Below are 16,362 nucleotides of genomic sequence, written 5' to 3'. Positions count from 1 at the left end.
AGACAACACATCATGCAGATATATTTATGTTGGAAACCATTGGGGATATCAATTTATTATTTACCTAATTTCTGTGTCCTCATGAATAAATGCAAGATGGCATTCTATATCTCGAGAGACTGGAAAAAGAAGAAGGGAAAAACAAAACAAGAGAGAGGGGAAAATGTCCTACACTGTATATTTCCACCTCATCTCTGACAATGATTAGAACATTTACCCAAACTAAAAGATAAAGGGTGCTGAGGATTTTTTAACAAAATAGACAGTGATAAGATAGTGACAACAACTTTAGTTTTGTATGAACGGGTAGTTGAACGTGCTTTACAATAGACATGAAGACAACATCTGACTAAAACAGAGAGAAATCTTTAAGCTAATTTGAACAAGAATAAAATGTGACAGAATAAGATGTAAAGTGCAAGTAAAAATAGCTTAGAGTATACGTAATGAAAAAAGTTTTAAAAGTTCACTCAGTTTGCTCAAAACTGTGTATTTGTTCCATCAACTCCTGTCTCAGAATTGTCCTCTCAACATTCCTCATTAAAAGTGAACGGTGCAACACAGTCAAGAGCACAAAGACACACTTTGACTTGCCTTCATGATTGAATCCACTAACGGCAGCGATTCCATTGGCATTAATTGGATCCATTTTGAGATCTGGGCACTTTGAATGCTGGTGTGTTATCATGCTGAACTCTATGTGGTTTTTCTACAGGACACAACAACTGGCTTTAGATTAAATCACAGGTGGAGTTTAAACTTTAGCTTCTGAGCATACAGGGTTTAAGAGACCATGTGGTGTTGTTCCAGACAACCCTCTGTAGTGATGGAGTAAAGTCAAATATATCTGTGCTCTGCATGTTTGGGACATTGACATGGGAGGCTGCTGTTCACGGACAACAGACAGTCAATGTTTTGACCCATGACAACGGATATTTCCCCAAGAGTCTTTGTGCCTGAACTTACCAAACCTTAATCTTTGGCCTAACTGTGCTGTGTGTTGATGAATCCATGGTGCTGAAGTAGCAGATTGTAATTGAGACTTTTTTCTCTGGGTCCCGCCCTTCAATCAGTTTCATCTTAGGTCTTTAATATTCTCTCACATGAATGTATATATTTATAATAGTAACAGGTTTTAGACATCATAACAACAATCTGTATTTATTTAGACTTTTATTTTGAAGGAACAATGGGCAGACAGAATCCCGATGCTAATGGCCATGCACAATAAAAATGATCTTACACCTGCTGCTACAGCAAACTAATAAATACATCCTCCTTCACTTTGTGATACATTTATGATGATTAGTGTTTGCATGTACTAAGATAAGTGTTTCATTTTTAAAATCCCACTGCCGAAAATTCACATTGAGTTTGATTCACTTTATTGTTTTACATGTTACGGTTCATTCCAGTAAAAAGAAGCTCTCATGAATATTGTCATAACCCCTGCGTGTAGGACATGCTGTGAGCCCTTATTTTCACCTCCACTGTCAGGCTGTTGGAGTTGTTGCTGTTGACACATTTCTGTGTGTTTTTCCAGGGGTCAGCCTGCTGGTGCCTCATGGAGCCGTGGCTGAAAATATGTCCTGGGAGATGCACATGGTGATCAATCAGGGAGAGGCAAGGTGAGGCCAGAGTTTACCCAAATATCATTTCGAGCATCTATCCGTCTGTCAGTCTCCCGCTATCTTATCATCCATCTCGCCTGACTCTCCATCCCCCGTCCTCACTGTCCTGTTTCCCTCTAATTATTTACAGTCCTTTGGTACTTTCATTACGGCCGCAGCGTTTAGTCAGTCGGCGCTCAATAGGACCTCTCGACACTTAGTTGTCTTGCTGATGCAGGTTATAAAGTTTCAAGTTTAATGCTGTCACACGCAAACAAAAGATCTGAAATTGTAAATGTGTGTGGATGTCACTCGCAAAAGACAAACCTGCAAAGATTATGAGAACGCTTACCCAAAAATGTGTTCGGCCATCTCTCAATACTTACTCTGAGCTCATTGGTTCCTATTGAAGACTTTACAAACAACTCGCATATCCTTTTGATAAAAGGTCATTTCCCAAAACAGCTGGACACTGCAGATTCTAGCAAACGTTGCTCAACAGATGGAAATAGTATTTTGTTGAGGACTACTTTCAGTAGCGGATTAATCCACATTTGATGCTGTTGTGATATTAACAGCTGCAGAATGGTGTCAGGATCTTTCCTGGCTCAAAATGATGTGCCGTCCTAGGTACTGTTTGGTCAGTGAGCTAAATTGTGGTAAAAACTGTTGTGCTGTGTTCACACCTAATGCGAAACAAATTTTTTGCTCAACGTTCTTACATACAAAGCCAATGCAAAAGGCAGGCGAGTAGCTGCAAAATCGTGCCGGACGGAATCAGAAATTGAGGAAATAAATATTGTAGCCATAGGTGTGCACTCAGAGCACTACGATATCTCACATTTGTGCAGAGAGTATAAGGTTTATGGGTATAAACCTTAACAATAACGATGCTGCCGTATTCATGACTAGATGACGTTATTTTAAGGATTTTTAATGGAGCAGCTACAACGTTAGCAAAGCCGAGTACAGATCGATCCGAGCTTCATTGAGAAAACCAGTATTTTAAAAGGTTCTCAGTTTGTCGTCCAACAGATGGACCTGACAAAACATGAATTCAGACTTTTTACAAATCGGCATCATTGTGTAGTTATTTGGGCATCTCTTATATTTGTGTATTGCAATAAAATCACAGCAAAATAGTTTATTTTGGATTCATACAGCTGTAATAAACCAGCTGACGTGTGGCTCGATTAAACATAAATGATCACGCGATCAAACTCCAGCGGGTAAAGCAAAACGCAAATTTGCATTACAGGGACTGTCAGTGGTATTAAATATTCCTCAGCAAGTTTCTGTATTTGTCCCAGTAATGTTTGTTCCTATACTGAAATAGTATATGACATTACATTGTTAAGCTCATGTTTGATACTAAGAATATGACCACAAATACTGATTAATTAAATGTATTGTAAACAATTACAAAAAGGTAGATCCCCTTTTTTAAAAATGAATTAAACAAATAATTGTATTTGAAGTAATCCCCTCCCACACACTTCAACACTTTTAGTAGATATACTGTTCCTTTTATATAATTTATTTTGATTATTTTACTTCCTAATTGAAATGAGTTGCTTTGATCAGGAGGCCTATTTGTAGCCTTTATGTTCTCAGATGTATTGTAATGAACTAATGCCATGTTCAACAGGTGTCTGTTTAAACTTTTGTATAAGATGAAGTGGGAAGAAAAGTTATTTAAGTCTCAAAAAGATTTATTTCCTTACATTTTACCGGTGTAAACAGATGCACACTGGCGTTGTAGTCGCAGTGCAAGACGGCGTTCAGAGACACATGTTCATGAACGCCAGCTGCCGATATTAAACATCAAAGAACAGGAAAAAGACGAATAATGACCTCAAAGTCTTTCTATGTTCCATTTGATTAATCGTAGAATGTTTAGCCTAGTTTTCTTTAGTCATCTTTTTTTCTTCGCTCTGGTGGCAAGGACGTTACCAGCGGAAACACTGTGGCGCATATTCATTTGAAAGTGCAATAACGATGGTGTAATTACATCACTCACCCACCTACTCAGTCAGTGGCAGACTTTGGCGGGCTCCCGCTTTTTAGGGTTCCAGTCAAAAATGCACAATTGCCTTTTATAAATGACAGAAATCCATCAAGTGCAATGCTTGTTAGGAAATAGTGTTTTCCATGAAGACACACAGGAAGTGCCGAGAACTGGAGGTGGGACGGAACTTGCCCGACGCGGCCTCGACAGTGGTTGTAGTTGTAGCACTAACATATTGGTAAAGAACCATAACTATGGGCTTTTTCAATGCAGTCGTGCGTAAAATAGACTAATAGATGTATTAGTGGGCAGTAGTGCAGTCAGACATACAGAGGTGAGACCCTCCTCGTGGCCTTCCCCGCCTCTCTGTGTGTTTACTGTCAGGCTGTGTGACAGACGCAGCCTCTCTCCCACTTCCTGTCCTGACCAGTCCTCTTGGTGCCATGCTACTGGTGTTCTTTCCCAGAAGCCCCTCCACAGGTGGTAATCTGGGCTTTGATGTCCCAGCTGCTGGGGATAAACACAAGTTCACGCTGTGCTCCCCTGTGAGGAAGGGGGTTTGTGGAAAGTTGTAATTGAGTCCTTCATTTAACCAACCGACTCGTAGGATCCAAAGTCAAACCTCCAATCTCTTTTCTTTTTGTCCCCACTACTCTGCGGAGAGTCAATATGTAGTTATGTACTCCACTCGGTGTCAACAACGAGACACTCTGGGAGAGAGTCACGACCCGGGAAGCTCGTTTAAACGAGGATGAGTGCAGTGATGAATGAAGAGTGGTGCGCCGACGGACGGCGGCGGCAGAATCGAAGGCGCAGACGTCTCCTGAGGCCTTTCATCTTTGCAGCTCGCGCATTATGTATTCCGATCACAGCTAGGTAACGACCCTCGGATGGACTGAGCGTCTCTCCGAGGGGGGGGGGGGGGGGGGGGGGGGCACCTCCCCACGGAGAGCCACAAGGGCTTTCCAGTTATTCACACTGCTCCGCTTGAACAAAGTCCCGCGGACACAGGAGACCCCACAAACTGCACACACATTTGCGTCGGAAACTGGGTTTAAATAATAAAGATTTAAATACTAAGATGCCGGATCGAGTGAGCTATGCGTGTCAAATTTTAAAGGCACTCAGTCTAATTTTTTTACTGATCTCAAAGAATGCAGCTTCACTTTGTTCTCTATAGGGTTACAATATGTTATATAGAACCCATGAATCACTGGCTTTTTTGCAGCAAATCCTCTACAGGGCAGCGTTGTTGAAATGTATAGTGCGTGTGTAATCCATGACGCCTCTATAAATCTTTACAAGAGGATCCCGAGCTGCCTTCATCTCCTGTTATACATTCTCACCTGCCAGCACAAAGCCTCCCGCTGGTTTATCCACCTTTGAAACACTTCAAAATATTTCAGGCTTCAACCTGACAGTATGTGGTTCTGACCACAGATGAGCTTTTCAAGTGTTTTTCTTTCTTTCTTTCCGCCGCTCGGTGTGAGCTGGGGGATGCTTATTTTAGACTCCTATATTTCTCCCTGTGGGCTGTTGTGCTTGTCATCTCAGCCAGCTGTCAATCACTGTCTGCACCCTGGAGGGCCGGAGGACACGGCGAGAAAACCGCTGCAGCGTCCAAGCCCCCAAACCCTGTCCAACCTACTCCTCCTTCTTTTTCTTTTTTTTTAAAGATGTGTTCTTGGAGCTTTTCAGAGGCTCATCTAAATCTTTTGAAGGCACAGTTTTGCTTAGGTCAGACATATTCCCTTCTGCCTCCGAGGTTTTATGGGGTGCTTTGTATTGGGAGATAAATCCCTCAATCTATTGAGGCAGAAACAGCTTTGTCCTGGTCGGAAAAGAGCTTTTAATGATGAAACTAGTTTCCATATGTGTGCTTTATGTAAGAGGTGACCATTTGGGACATAGTGCTGCTTATTTGTTGTGGTCCAGACGTTGCCGGTTCAGTTGTATTGTACAAAACAGACAAAGAAAAACTCAGAATACACAAACGCTTTGCAGAATCTGTCCTCTAGAGTTTGAGAGTTAAGACGATAATCTAGTATACATGGTTGTCGGTAGAAGTGCACCAGCACGTATGGGTGTGACATGGCGTCCTGCTTGGATGTGCTCGGCCCTCTAGTCAGACTCTCAGCTCAGCAGAGTGGCTGATCTGGGTTTTTTCTGGATGGAGAGCCGTAGCAGCTCCTGCTTGAAGCGACCAGCTCTCACGGTCCACAGATCCACACGCATGGACATGTCACTCGTGGTTTCGGTCCAGAGCACTCAATTCTCTGTCCTCACCAAGGTGACATTAAACTTTTGAAAATAATAGCTGACGGAGTTCAAACTGAGATCCATCTCGATCTGAAATGACTTCCTCTACCCATGTACACTAACGTGAGGACAGAGGCCTTTGCCTGCCTGCTGCTGTGTGTGGCTTGTGTGATGCAGGTTCCTCTCATCACAGCAGCACTTCTGCCGTTGAAGTCGCGCGCTTCACTTACCTCAGCCAAGTGCAAAAACGTTTCTAGAGTTTTCGGCGTCACCGCTCAGGTTGTTTTGAAGCGCAAATTGAAGATCTTTAAAAAAGTTTTTCATCCAACAGAAATATGAACAGTAAAGAAAGAAAACAAGTAAGAAAATAAGTAATGCACTCCACTGTTGTTTGTTTTAATACCAGTTTCTACTTGAGATTCTATGGTAGAATAGATACATTTCATGCATACAACTGTATTTAGGCAAATTTGGTATTTATAGATGTTTCTCTTGAAGTCATAAATATCAACCATTCAACATGTTTTATGTGAACAACAAACATATATCTCTGACTGATCCACACAAGAAGCAGAAAACACATGAATGTAGCTGTTTCTCATGGCTAATTAGATTCTAATATTTTGCTGTACTAGTAGAAATAATCACATCATGGAAATTCAAACAGCATCTTTTGATTTGTAATGGCAAGTTTACATTTTGGACTGATTGGGCCACTAGAGAACAGCTCATAGAACATCCAGAATTGAGAAGAAGAATGAATTTGCTTATTAGATTTGATATATTCTGCCTGTTAGATTTTGTATATGAGCAAACTTTGGCCCAATAGTGGTGTTGGAGGAAAAACCGAGGGATCATTACATCATCCTCCGAGAACCATGAATATAAGCAGCAAATTTCATAGAAATCTTGAAAGTTGTTGAGATATCTTGTGTTGAATAAAGTGTAAATAGAAGGGCAGACTGCCCAACATCGATTGGCATTGCAATCCCTAAGGCCCCACCAATAAATCAAGCACGTCTTCAAAGTAAGACCTGTATTAATGACATGTTTAAAGGATTTTACTGCTTTATTTTCAGTGCAATACAAACTTTGAAAATATAAAGTTTGTTTTAAAGGGATGGGGATTAAAGTGGACATTGATTTTCAGTATGGCCATCATCTTTTCCATTTGCTGTTGAAAAAGACCCATGACTCAGCTAACATCCATCCACACACACACACACACACACACACACAAACACACCAGTCCTTTATTGACTTCATCAAAACAAGAATATCAGACTTTGGAGAGTGAACAATTGACTGCTAGGCATTCAGGTTCCGTTGATGGACTCATAACCAATAACTATGAGCCTGATACGTTGTACTGACAAGCTGAGTATAGAGTACATCGGGATGCACGAGCCTCTGAAACAGCAGTTGAAGGTGCGACGTGTAAGATCTGGACACCTGTTCCAAACAAACGGGGGGCTATGATTCTGCTATTATTGGTGCTACTACTGCTTTTACTGCTGTCCTTTTATGTATCATTTCTATCATGTGGATGTTGTAATTTTATTATGTTGATTATTCTGTACACATGACATCTGTTGCACGTCTGCCCATCCTGTGAGAGGGATCCCTCCCCTTTTCCCTCATCCGATGTGAGGGTCCTGGGACAGAGGATGTCGTATGTTGTACAGATTGTAAAGCCCCCTGAGGCAAATTTGCTATTTGTGATATTGGGCTATACAAATAAAATTATATTTTATGAATTGACAAGCCCTCAGTGCAGCTCTACTACTTCGTCCTCTCATGTTGGACTGAGGACAGGCTGGACGCTACAGTGACTCACTATCGCCGATCGAGGTACAAATGGTGTTACAACACGGGACGGAGTGGGGCTAGCTGGTTAGCACGCTCATCTCAGGAGATATCTCTGCAACACAAAACATAGACGTCTTTGACACAACGTCGACACTGTGACCTCTTCACGTCCGGTTGAAGATAAAGTTCATTTCATCATGTTTTAGATTAAAGTTCTGGCCATATCTTACACATTGCACCTTTTAGAGCTCAAGACACTGAAATTCGCCATAATGTAGTGTTCATGGCAAAACTGGCATATTGGTATGATCAATATTAATAGCAGTAGTGGTGGTAGTAAATGTGGCCCAAACATTATATTTCATGGTTGTTTTGGATATGATTTAAGAAGCAATGTGTTTAGTACAAAAGCAAGACAAATACACAATAAGGCTTTAGATTTAGAATCGCCCTCTCAATGATAAGTGACCAAATAGCATAATGACTTATTTCAAGTGATTAACCGTGTTGCTTACACTCATATGCCCAGTCAAGTGGGGCTACAGAGGGCCACGGTCTGGGATTACAGATGAAGTCAAAGTTGGCCCAATAGTCATTATAAATCAAGGCACAGAGCACTGTGATGCTGTTTTTAAACAGATCGGTGATTAGCTTAAGGTGTCGTTAAAGTTTTACAGTGTTTAACTTTGTCAGTCCTTGATTACTGAAGTCGTTGTGATGAATGCCTTGCAGTTGAAAGGAGACGGTAGCAGAAGATAGATGTTGTGAATGATCGAAGCAGGAGAACTGAAAGTGCATGCCTCTGCGAGATATTTGGAGCGATGTACGGAGCCTCACCTCTAGATGCCTGTTTGATTAATGTATCCGTGCGCCACATAAGGTGTCCGCGTCAACTTAAAAATGGACAAAAGCACAGTGGGACAAGCAGGTGGGAGACTACAAGCAAATAAAGGCGAAGCTAATGGAGCGTGCTAATGTGTGCATTTATTAAGCCCGCCGCCTCCTCTCCGCTGGCCCAATCTGCCACTTGGCACGGCTCCCTGGGTCTCCGAGGGAGTGAGTCATTGCTCACTTTAAATAATGCAGTTCAGAAGCTGCAGCGCAGAGCCCTTCGCCGTGATGACAAGTGGAATTGAGAGAGTCCGCCGGCTTCAGACGCTTCTTTAAGGTTGCTGCCCGACTCTTGGGCCTGAGTTGCGGGCTAGTTAAGGAGGAGGTAATCTGCTCCTTGCCTGCACTTTGCATTTAGTGTGTGATCAGGCTCAGCGCTGTTGGCTGAGGGATCGAGTGCTCCCTCCGGACCAGTCCGGAGAAGGGGTTTTGCTGTTGACATAACAGAAAAAGCGACTGTGAGCTCAGGGTGAGTGTGCAATGAGATGGGTCAAATGTTGAGGCAGCACTTTGGAAGTCTGGAGTCGTGGTAGTGGAGCAGCCAGAAAGAGCATTTACCATGAAGCAGCATTTAATTCAGATATGCTATTGTAACAGTCCAGATGCTTACTTAACATGTCTCTTTATGAAAAAGAAAACACTTTTTGAGGAGTTGGGCTAACACAGGGGTCGGCAACCTTTACTATCCAAAGAGCCATTTCGCCCTATTTTCCACCAAATAAAATTTGTCTGGAGCCACAAAAGCTATTTGATATCACAGCTTATGAAGTTTTATATTTATATTATATATACAAAACTATAGTTTGTGTATTTATGAAATTATAGAACAAGAATAAAGACAATTCTTGACATTTCATTGCTATTTTACCTGTTATAATAATATCAAACTCTTATGAAGAGGAGGAAAAACGTTCTCAGTTTGCTGCAGCAGTTGAGAAATCGCTCTTTCATCTCCAGCGTGATACTGTTTGTTCTGGAAGCATCTTTCAACATTACCTTTTTTGTTGTGTGCTAATTTCTCTCCACATATCAAGCATACAGGTAAGCCAGCATCGTTCGCAGTGAAAGCAAATGAATACGTCCACGCAGAATTAAACTCTCTATTTTCCTCCGTGACTTTTCTTTTTTTGGATTAATCCATTGATAGTTTACCGAGGGTGGGGGTCTGCAAACATGATTAGCCAGCTACAGGGAAAGGCGCTTGACAGCGACATAGGAGGCGACGCACATTTTAGTTGACAAAATATTAAAACATTTTTTATTTTCAGTGACACAGTATCACCTCAAACTCCAAGATAAGAGGTGTTCCCTTTGAAAGATTGTCCACTGGGCAAAAAATAAATTAAAAAGAACCGTTATTTATTTCCATGTTGTTTTTTGTCAAAGCCTGAGGCCATGTCCACACTACTCTGTTTCCATTTTAAAACGCATATGTTTTGCTACGTTTACATTGAGCGTCCACACTACGCCGGAGTTTTCAGCACCGAAAATGGAGGAGTTTGAAAGCTCCGGGGTTACCTCTTTGTGTGGACGATCGTAAACACATAAGTTTAGAAACGATGATGTAGCACCCTCGTTCGGTACTTGATTGGTTCTTAGTAGTCACGACGTGTCCTTCCCTGATTCGTCACGCCCCTATCACGTGACTCTTTCCCGGAAGATCACAAATAACAACAGCATTGATTACCGATCGACTACCAGGCTAGTTCAACATGGACAACTCATTACAGGTATTGCTGACCTTGTTGTCTTTACTAGCAGCTTAAATTCAGTGTTTCTGCGGAGGAAGCAGCTGTTATTGGAGCGACTAGTGAGCGGCATGTCTAGCAGCTTTATCAGACCTACGGAGCGGCCGTCTGAAGTCACGTTAGCGGCTTTGAGCAACCAATCTACTTCCTGTTTACACCGGCACCCACCCTCCTGCCCAGTGTACGTGAATAGTCACGTGATATTCATTTTCAGGCGTTTTAGTCTGGACGGAGATCATCTCAAAAACGATGCTGAAACAGCATGTGGACGGAGATCGTATTAGTGTGGATGTAGCCACAACAGAGGGGGCTGAAGAGGGTTGTCGACCCCTGGGCTAACAGAAGGAATAAATAAAGTTAGAGTAGCATTTTCTAAACGGTTCAGAGAGTGTCATTGCATTGCAAGTATACAATCAGGTCTGTGGTGTATCATTTGCCATTTAAAGCAGGCTGTTCTCATTCGCTGTTTGTACGTTTACCTAAAAACAGTAACGCATGATAACTCGTGGAACCCGCGTAGTCGTGAGCAAGGAAGAAGGTCAGCGTAGCATAAAGAGCGACAAAGAGAAAAAACTAAAACAGGCTGTTCGTGTTACGCGTAAAACTAAAAGTCCATGTTGACTTATTTTAATGAACGTAACTTTAACTTTTTTTACTTTTGTCATGTAACTTACATACTTCTCTAACGCCACATACACATGATACGTAACAAGTGTACATATTTTACGTCATAAATGTACTTATTTTAACCCAAACTACGATCTTTTCCTAAACAAAGTCGTTTTCTTGCATGTACTGATTCTGCACTGCAGGGGCTACTCGGGCACACCGATCGCTCGTGTTGCTGGACATTCGTAGGAGAACGCGAAAAATATTTTTTTGTAAGATATGTATGAGGTCACATTAAAAGGGATGATTTTATCCAAAAGCAGCACAGTGAGAGGATACATTTGTAGCATGGCTGTGTGTGGCTCAGTGGGAAACCACCATGGTACTTATGTCGTGATGTATAGGTGGACAGCGACGTGATGTGACTCCATCACTCTTTCTTCACACAAAAGTAATGAGCAATCTCTGAGCACCAGAGAATGAAATGAGTTAGAGAATGAGAAAGAAGTAGATGTGGAAATGCTTTAATTAGGCATTGAGAATGTGGACGGTGGCATTTATAAAATATGAAGGATAATTCTGGTAATTATAGTTGTGGCCAACATTTGCAATGATTAATATTGATGTATTTTTATTAAATGCTTAGATCTGGGAATGTGGTAAAGGGTAAATGGACTTGTACTTGAACAGCGCTTTTCTAGACTTCCGACCACTGAAAGCACTTTAACACACAACATGTCATTCACCCATTCATACACTAATGGCAGGGGCTACCATGCATCAGGACATTCATAAACCGCAGGGAGACATTCATGGGCTTAAGTGTCTTGCCCAAGGACACATCGAACTGCTGATCCTCTGACTGAAGGACGACCTGCTCCACCACTGAGCCACAGTCACTAAATACAAGAAAGACAAGCAGTCAGACATTTAGACAAGTTATAAAACAACTTCCAAATTTAGCCAAACTCATTGAAAGAGAAAACAAATGCGAAAGGTAATGTTTTCACCACAACTGTCTGTTTTAAGTTTCGAGACCCACTAACTCAAACATTTGCCGACATGTAGGGTGTGCTCACTTCTTTCAAGCTGAAATTGACACGTTGTAAGACAAGATTCAGACTCCACGGCCACGCTATCTGTTCTCTGAGGATGCACATGGCTACAGCAGTGTTCAAAGTGTGTGCCGACGTTAGGGCTGTAGACATTTTTTTAACGTTCAAAGCTTCTATTCAGCTTTTTGAATGCAGCTTTAAATGTCTGTCGTCATATATTATGACGTCATCACCCTAAAAAATGTTTTCAAATCCTCAATTTAAATGAAGTGATTAATCGGAAAAAATGGCATAGTAGCTAGTCTGTAATGAACGTAACTCGTCAGTGAGTGCCCCCCTTTGTGTGCGGCAAGCGGGAGAGCAAACTCTTTCTGACCTCAGTGAAGAAGCTGTTTTTGAAAGTCCTAAACGGCAACATGGAGTGAAGCAGAATATTTTGTTAGATAAAAACATGTTAGGAATTGTTTTGAAAATATTTGTACTTTTGGACTTTACACCACACCGTTTTTATCACGTGACCCAGCCACCACTGGAACCAATGGACACGCTGGACTAATTCTACAAATAGTTTAATACTGTTCACTACAAGCCTGTTTCACCTTCTCCTCTGCTCCGCTCTGTGTGATTGAGAGGCTGGTGAAACACGAGAGCAGAGGATATTTAATGATCTTGTGAAATTTTAGCAATGGCGCCTTGGTGCAGCCTAATCTCTATCTGCAACTGTGCTGAAATATAGAGTTTAACTAGAACGACTAGATGTGCAAAACAAAAAGAAAAGAAGCTGTGCAGTATTCAAATGTTGCTTTTAGAATACAAATGTAAATGGTTTGAATGTCATGAACTATTCAGTTCAGCCTGTTGAGGCTGAAGCTACTGGAGGAGTCGCAAGGCCGCTGCTGTGTTTACTTCTTTCTGCGCAGGCGCATCAAAAAGTAACTCGATCCGGTCCAAATTCAAAACAGTATTTAATTAAACGATGACAACTGTAAACTGATGATGACAATTACAATCTATAATACACTATCGATAGTATGCATCTCGAGAGCAGAGACCACGTGCAACTCCACTCACAGGCCCGACCTAGCCGGGTCCTGCAAAGTGAACTACCATGGCCTGCCGCACGTCCTCGCAAACAGTCCTTTTATGTCCTTTGATGGTCGGAAAGTGTCCGAAATCTGTCGTAAAACACAAAGGCCGTCTTCTGGGGTCAGTGATTGGCTTCCAATCGCTCTGACGCCTCCTTCATCGATCCACTGCTCATCTCAATGGCTGGCTCCTTGTGACATCACCTCTGACCTGCCCTCTGTCCTGCGGCCGCATGGTGTTACCCAGGAGTCCTCTCTGTTGTTTTATGGCAGTCTGCTTCCCTTCAGTTGTCTCCGGTTCTCCTCCTCCTTTGTTGGTCATTTGTCCAGCACCTCTGTGTCCCCTTTGATGTCCCCTTTGATGTCTCTGAAAAGCCTTGCCTTGAATTCCTTAACTTTCCCTGATGGCTATTCTTCAGTGTTTAAATCCTCCAGCGTTTATGCATTCATGATTTCAATACATTCAATATGTCAATATACTGTAACATATAATATCCTTCATGTAAACATATAACAAACATAATTCATTCTTCAGTAAATATTTTGTGACTAACATATTTTACCTTTTATTATTGTGACACCTCTATTCACCACTAAGGATGTTATAAATTCTACTAAATAATGCTTTTAATTCTTAAATTCTCCACAAGCCCTACTAATATTTACTACTTAGAAATAAACACAAAGTACTGCTGAAGGGAATCAGTTTTGCAGGTATTTATATCTATATCTATAAACTAAAGTATTGGACATTTTTTACCAGATGGTAGTGATAGAAGAAAAGTGAATGAATCGTCATTAGGGTTCATCCTTTCGAGTCCATGAATATCGACTCTCTGTCGGGTAGAGGTAGAGATGTTTCACTGGAAAAGTTCAATCTTTGACCTGCTGGTGGCACGACAGGAACAATCAAAGGATCTTCAAAGTCATTTGTGATTAATTTCAGTCCGAACCAAAGTGATGGAAAGTTTGAGTTAACAATGTGTGTATAACACCTTTCTTGATCAAACGTCAGTGTTTTGCTATTTAGGACAAAATGCAAGACATGAAATACAAACACTGGACAACCCTCTGCTTTGGGACCTCCCCTCATATGTTTCTTGGTTATGTTTTTTCACACAGTGCTAAGGTGGTTTAGATAATCTGACTAAGCTGTTTGCAACCTTTCTGAGGATCATTTTCCTTCCGTCTTTCATGTTTCTTTCTTGTTGTCATAGTGATAAACTGATAGAAATGATGATCAAAAATAAGTTGGAATGAACTGGAATAGTTCTTTAATAAGCAGGCTCTTATACAGCAGGTGTTGAGTCCAACTCTAATTCGCTACTACTATCATTCTTCCTCATTCTCAACCTGTTTGTTGAAAGGCATTGTGTAGCGTGCTGTACGTTGAAGCTGCTGCTTCTGTGACGACTATAAATCACTTCCCATTCAAAGGAGGAAACGGTAACAAATCAACACTCAGATCTCTGATCTGACGTGAGCTTAGAAAGCTTTGTGGAGGCATTGATCTCCTCTGTCACGACCCTGCCTGCCCTTTTTTCTAAAAACCAACCACCGCAGCTGCTGGGGCCACCATCCACTTGCAATCCACTGTTCGTTATAAGCCACTTTTTAAATGAGCTCACTCCAGCATGCCGGCTGATCGCAGTGACTTTTTCACCTGAACGAAGTCCTGCAGCCTGGCTCTGTAGCACTCTGGTATATTCCAGGAGCAAGAGTCCACCGTTGTTTATGTAGCAGCAGCAGCTAAAACAGAGATATTAAAGGGATTTGTATGAGGTACTCATCAATTGTCAGTGTATTACCTAAAGTAGATAGCATTCAGCACGCCGCTGGAGCAAAGCGATGTACTGCTGTGGCCGGGGGCAGCAGCATAACTTATTTTAGCCACATTAAAAAGACCGATGTCAGTTTAAGTGTACGCTATATTTACAATATTTGTACCGGTTCACCTGGTCGTCACAGAGCCCTTTGTGGCGTGGGACTGAAGCTTCTATCTATGCGGTCTTCAAAGCCACATTACTCCTTTGACAGAAATCATTTTACCTCGCGGAACCTGGGAGTTGGTTTGTTTGTGTTATTGACTTCCCCATCAGAAAGGGCTGTCTGAAAGCAAGGTGAGATTTAATTTAATTAATAAATGTATTTATTAATTAAATATGGTCAAGTCAGTGGAGAACAGTGGCCACAATCTTAACAGTGCTTACAGCGAGAAAGGTGCCGCCATGTACAACACGAGGCACACGGTGGCTGTTCTGTTCCACCTTTTCTTGAGTGATAAATTCTTTTTATCACAGATTATGGATCATGTTGGTGAGAAAAAGAAGTACTCTATTCATTAAGCATTTCACATTCAGTGTTTTTCAGTCCTGCAGTATACTAATGTATTGCAGACATGCTAACATTAAGACTGCATCTGTGCAGGAAACGCGATGCCCTGCAATTTCAACATTAACATTCTGCTGCCAGCTTCTTTTTATGTATCTTTTACAATGTGTCTCATTCTCTGTGTGTGTGTGTGTCACGGTGTGTTCAGTGTCCAAACACTGGAAGGCTGTGAAATCCTCCTGGGCCCAGAGGTGACGTACGGCCCTCCGGTCCTGGACCTCTTCACCCCGGTGGCCATGACCATCGCTCACTGTGCCGAGGTGGACTCAGAGAACTGGAACGTCCAGCTCAAGAGGAAAACCCAGGACAGCAAATGGGAGGTGAGAGCTGCGGGCCCACGCCTGTCAAGTACAGTACACCCCGTCAAGATCTTGGTTCGGCTCAGACATGGCTCCCCTCCATTGTGTTTTTCCCCCAATGGCTCTATTCTTTTTTTGTTGGAGCTAAATGTCCACAGGAGGGAAGGCAGGGTAAACAAGCCGAACCTCAGGGTTTCCCCTGTTTAAGATTGTAGTGCAAAGCCTGCTACACCTCAAGACTAGATTATAAATGACATTGAAGTGCAGATTTTGTAAACAGAGTAAACACCATTAAAATATCAGTCACAGCCTAAAAGTAAAAACAGTATATGTGCTGTTGAGGTCGTGCTGTGATGTCACCATCTAGGGTGACCATATTGAAGGCTTGGTTAAATCCACTAGCTCCATATATATCAGTATCTCACTGTTTTTAATTTAACCAGTATTTAAATGAAATCCTTTTCAGCCCACTGACCACCTGTCTCACTCTACATGAGATACGATGGTAAGATAATGGAATAACATTTACTGTATGTGACCGCCATACTGCTCCGTTGTTTCCATGGCTCTAGATAGCGTGTTGTTCAATGCAACTGTA

General features: G+C 41.9%; 1 protein-coding gene across 1 annotated transcript in view; it reads left to right on the top strand.

The window, feature by feature from the left end:
* Nucleotides 1-16,362, top strand: part of unc5db (unc-5 netrin receptor Db) — a gene marked incomplete at its 3' end in the record, with an annotated part of 230,712 nt that overhangs the window by 186,950 nt on the left and 27,400 nt on the right. Inside the window, exons 11-12 of the mRNA XM_079160869.1 lie at nucleotides 1,544-1,628; nucleotides 15,614-15,785. Coding sequence (XP_079016995.1) covers nucleotides 1,544-1,628; nucleotides 15,614-15,785 — 257 coding nt within the window. The remainder of the gene's footprint in view (nucleotides 1-1,543; nucleotides 1,629-15,613; nucleotides 15,786-16,362) is intronic.

Source organism: Pholis gunnellus, assembly GCF_910591455.1.
Source record: "Pholis gunnellus genome assembly, chromosome: 6".
NCBI classification, from domain to species: domain Eukaryota; kingdom Metazoa; phylum Chordata; class Actinopteri; order Perciformes; family Pholidae; genus Pholis; species Pholis gunnellus.
Note: the sequence above shows the minus strand (reverse complement) of the source record. Positions and strands in the feature narration are given on the sequence as shown.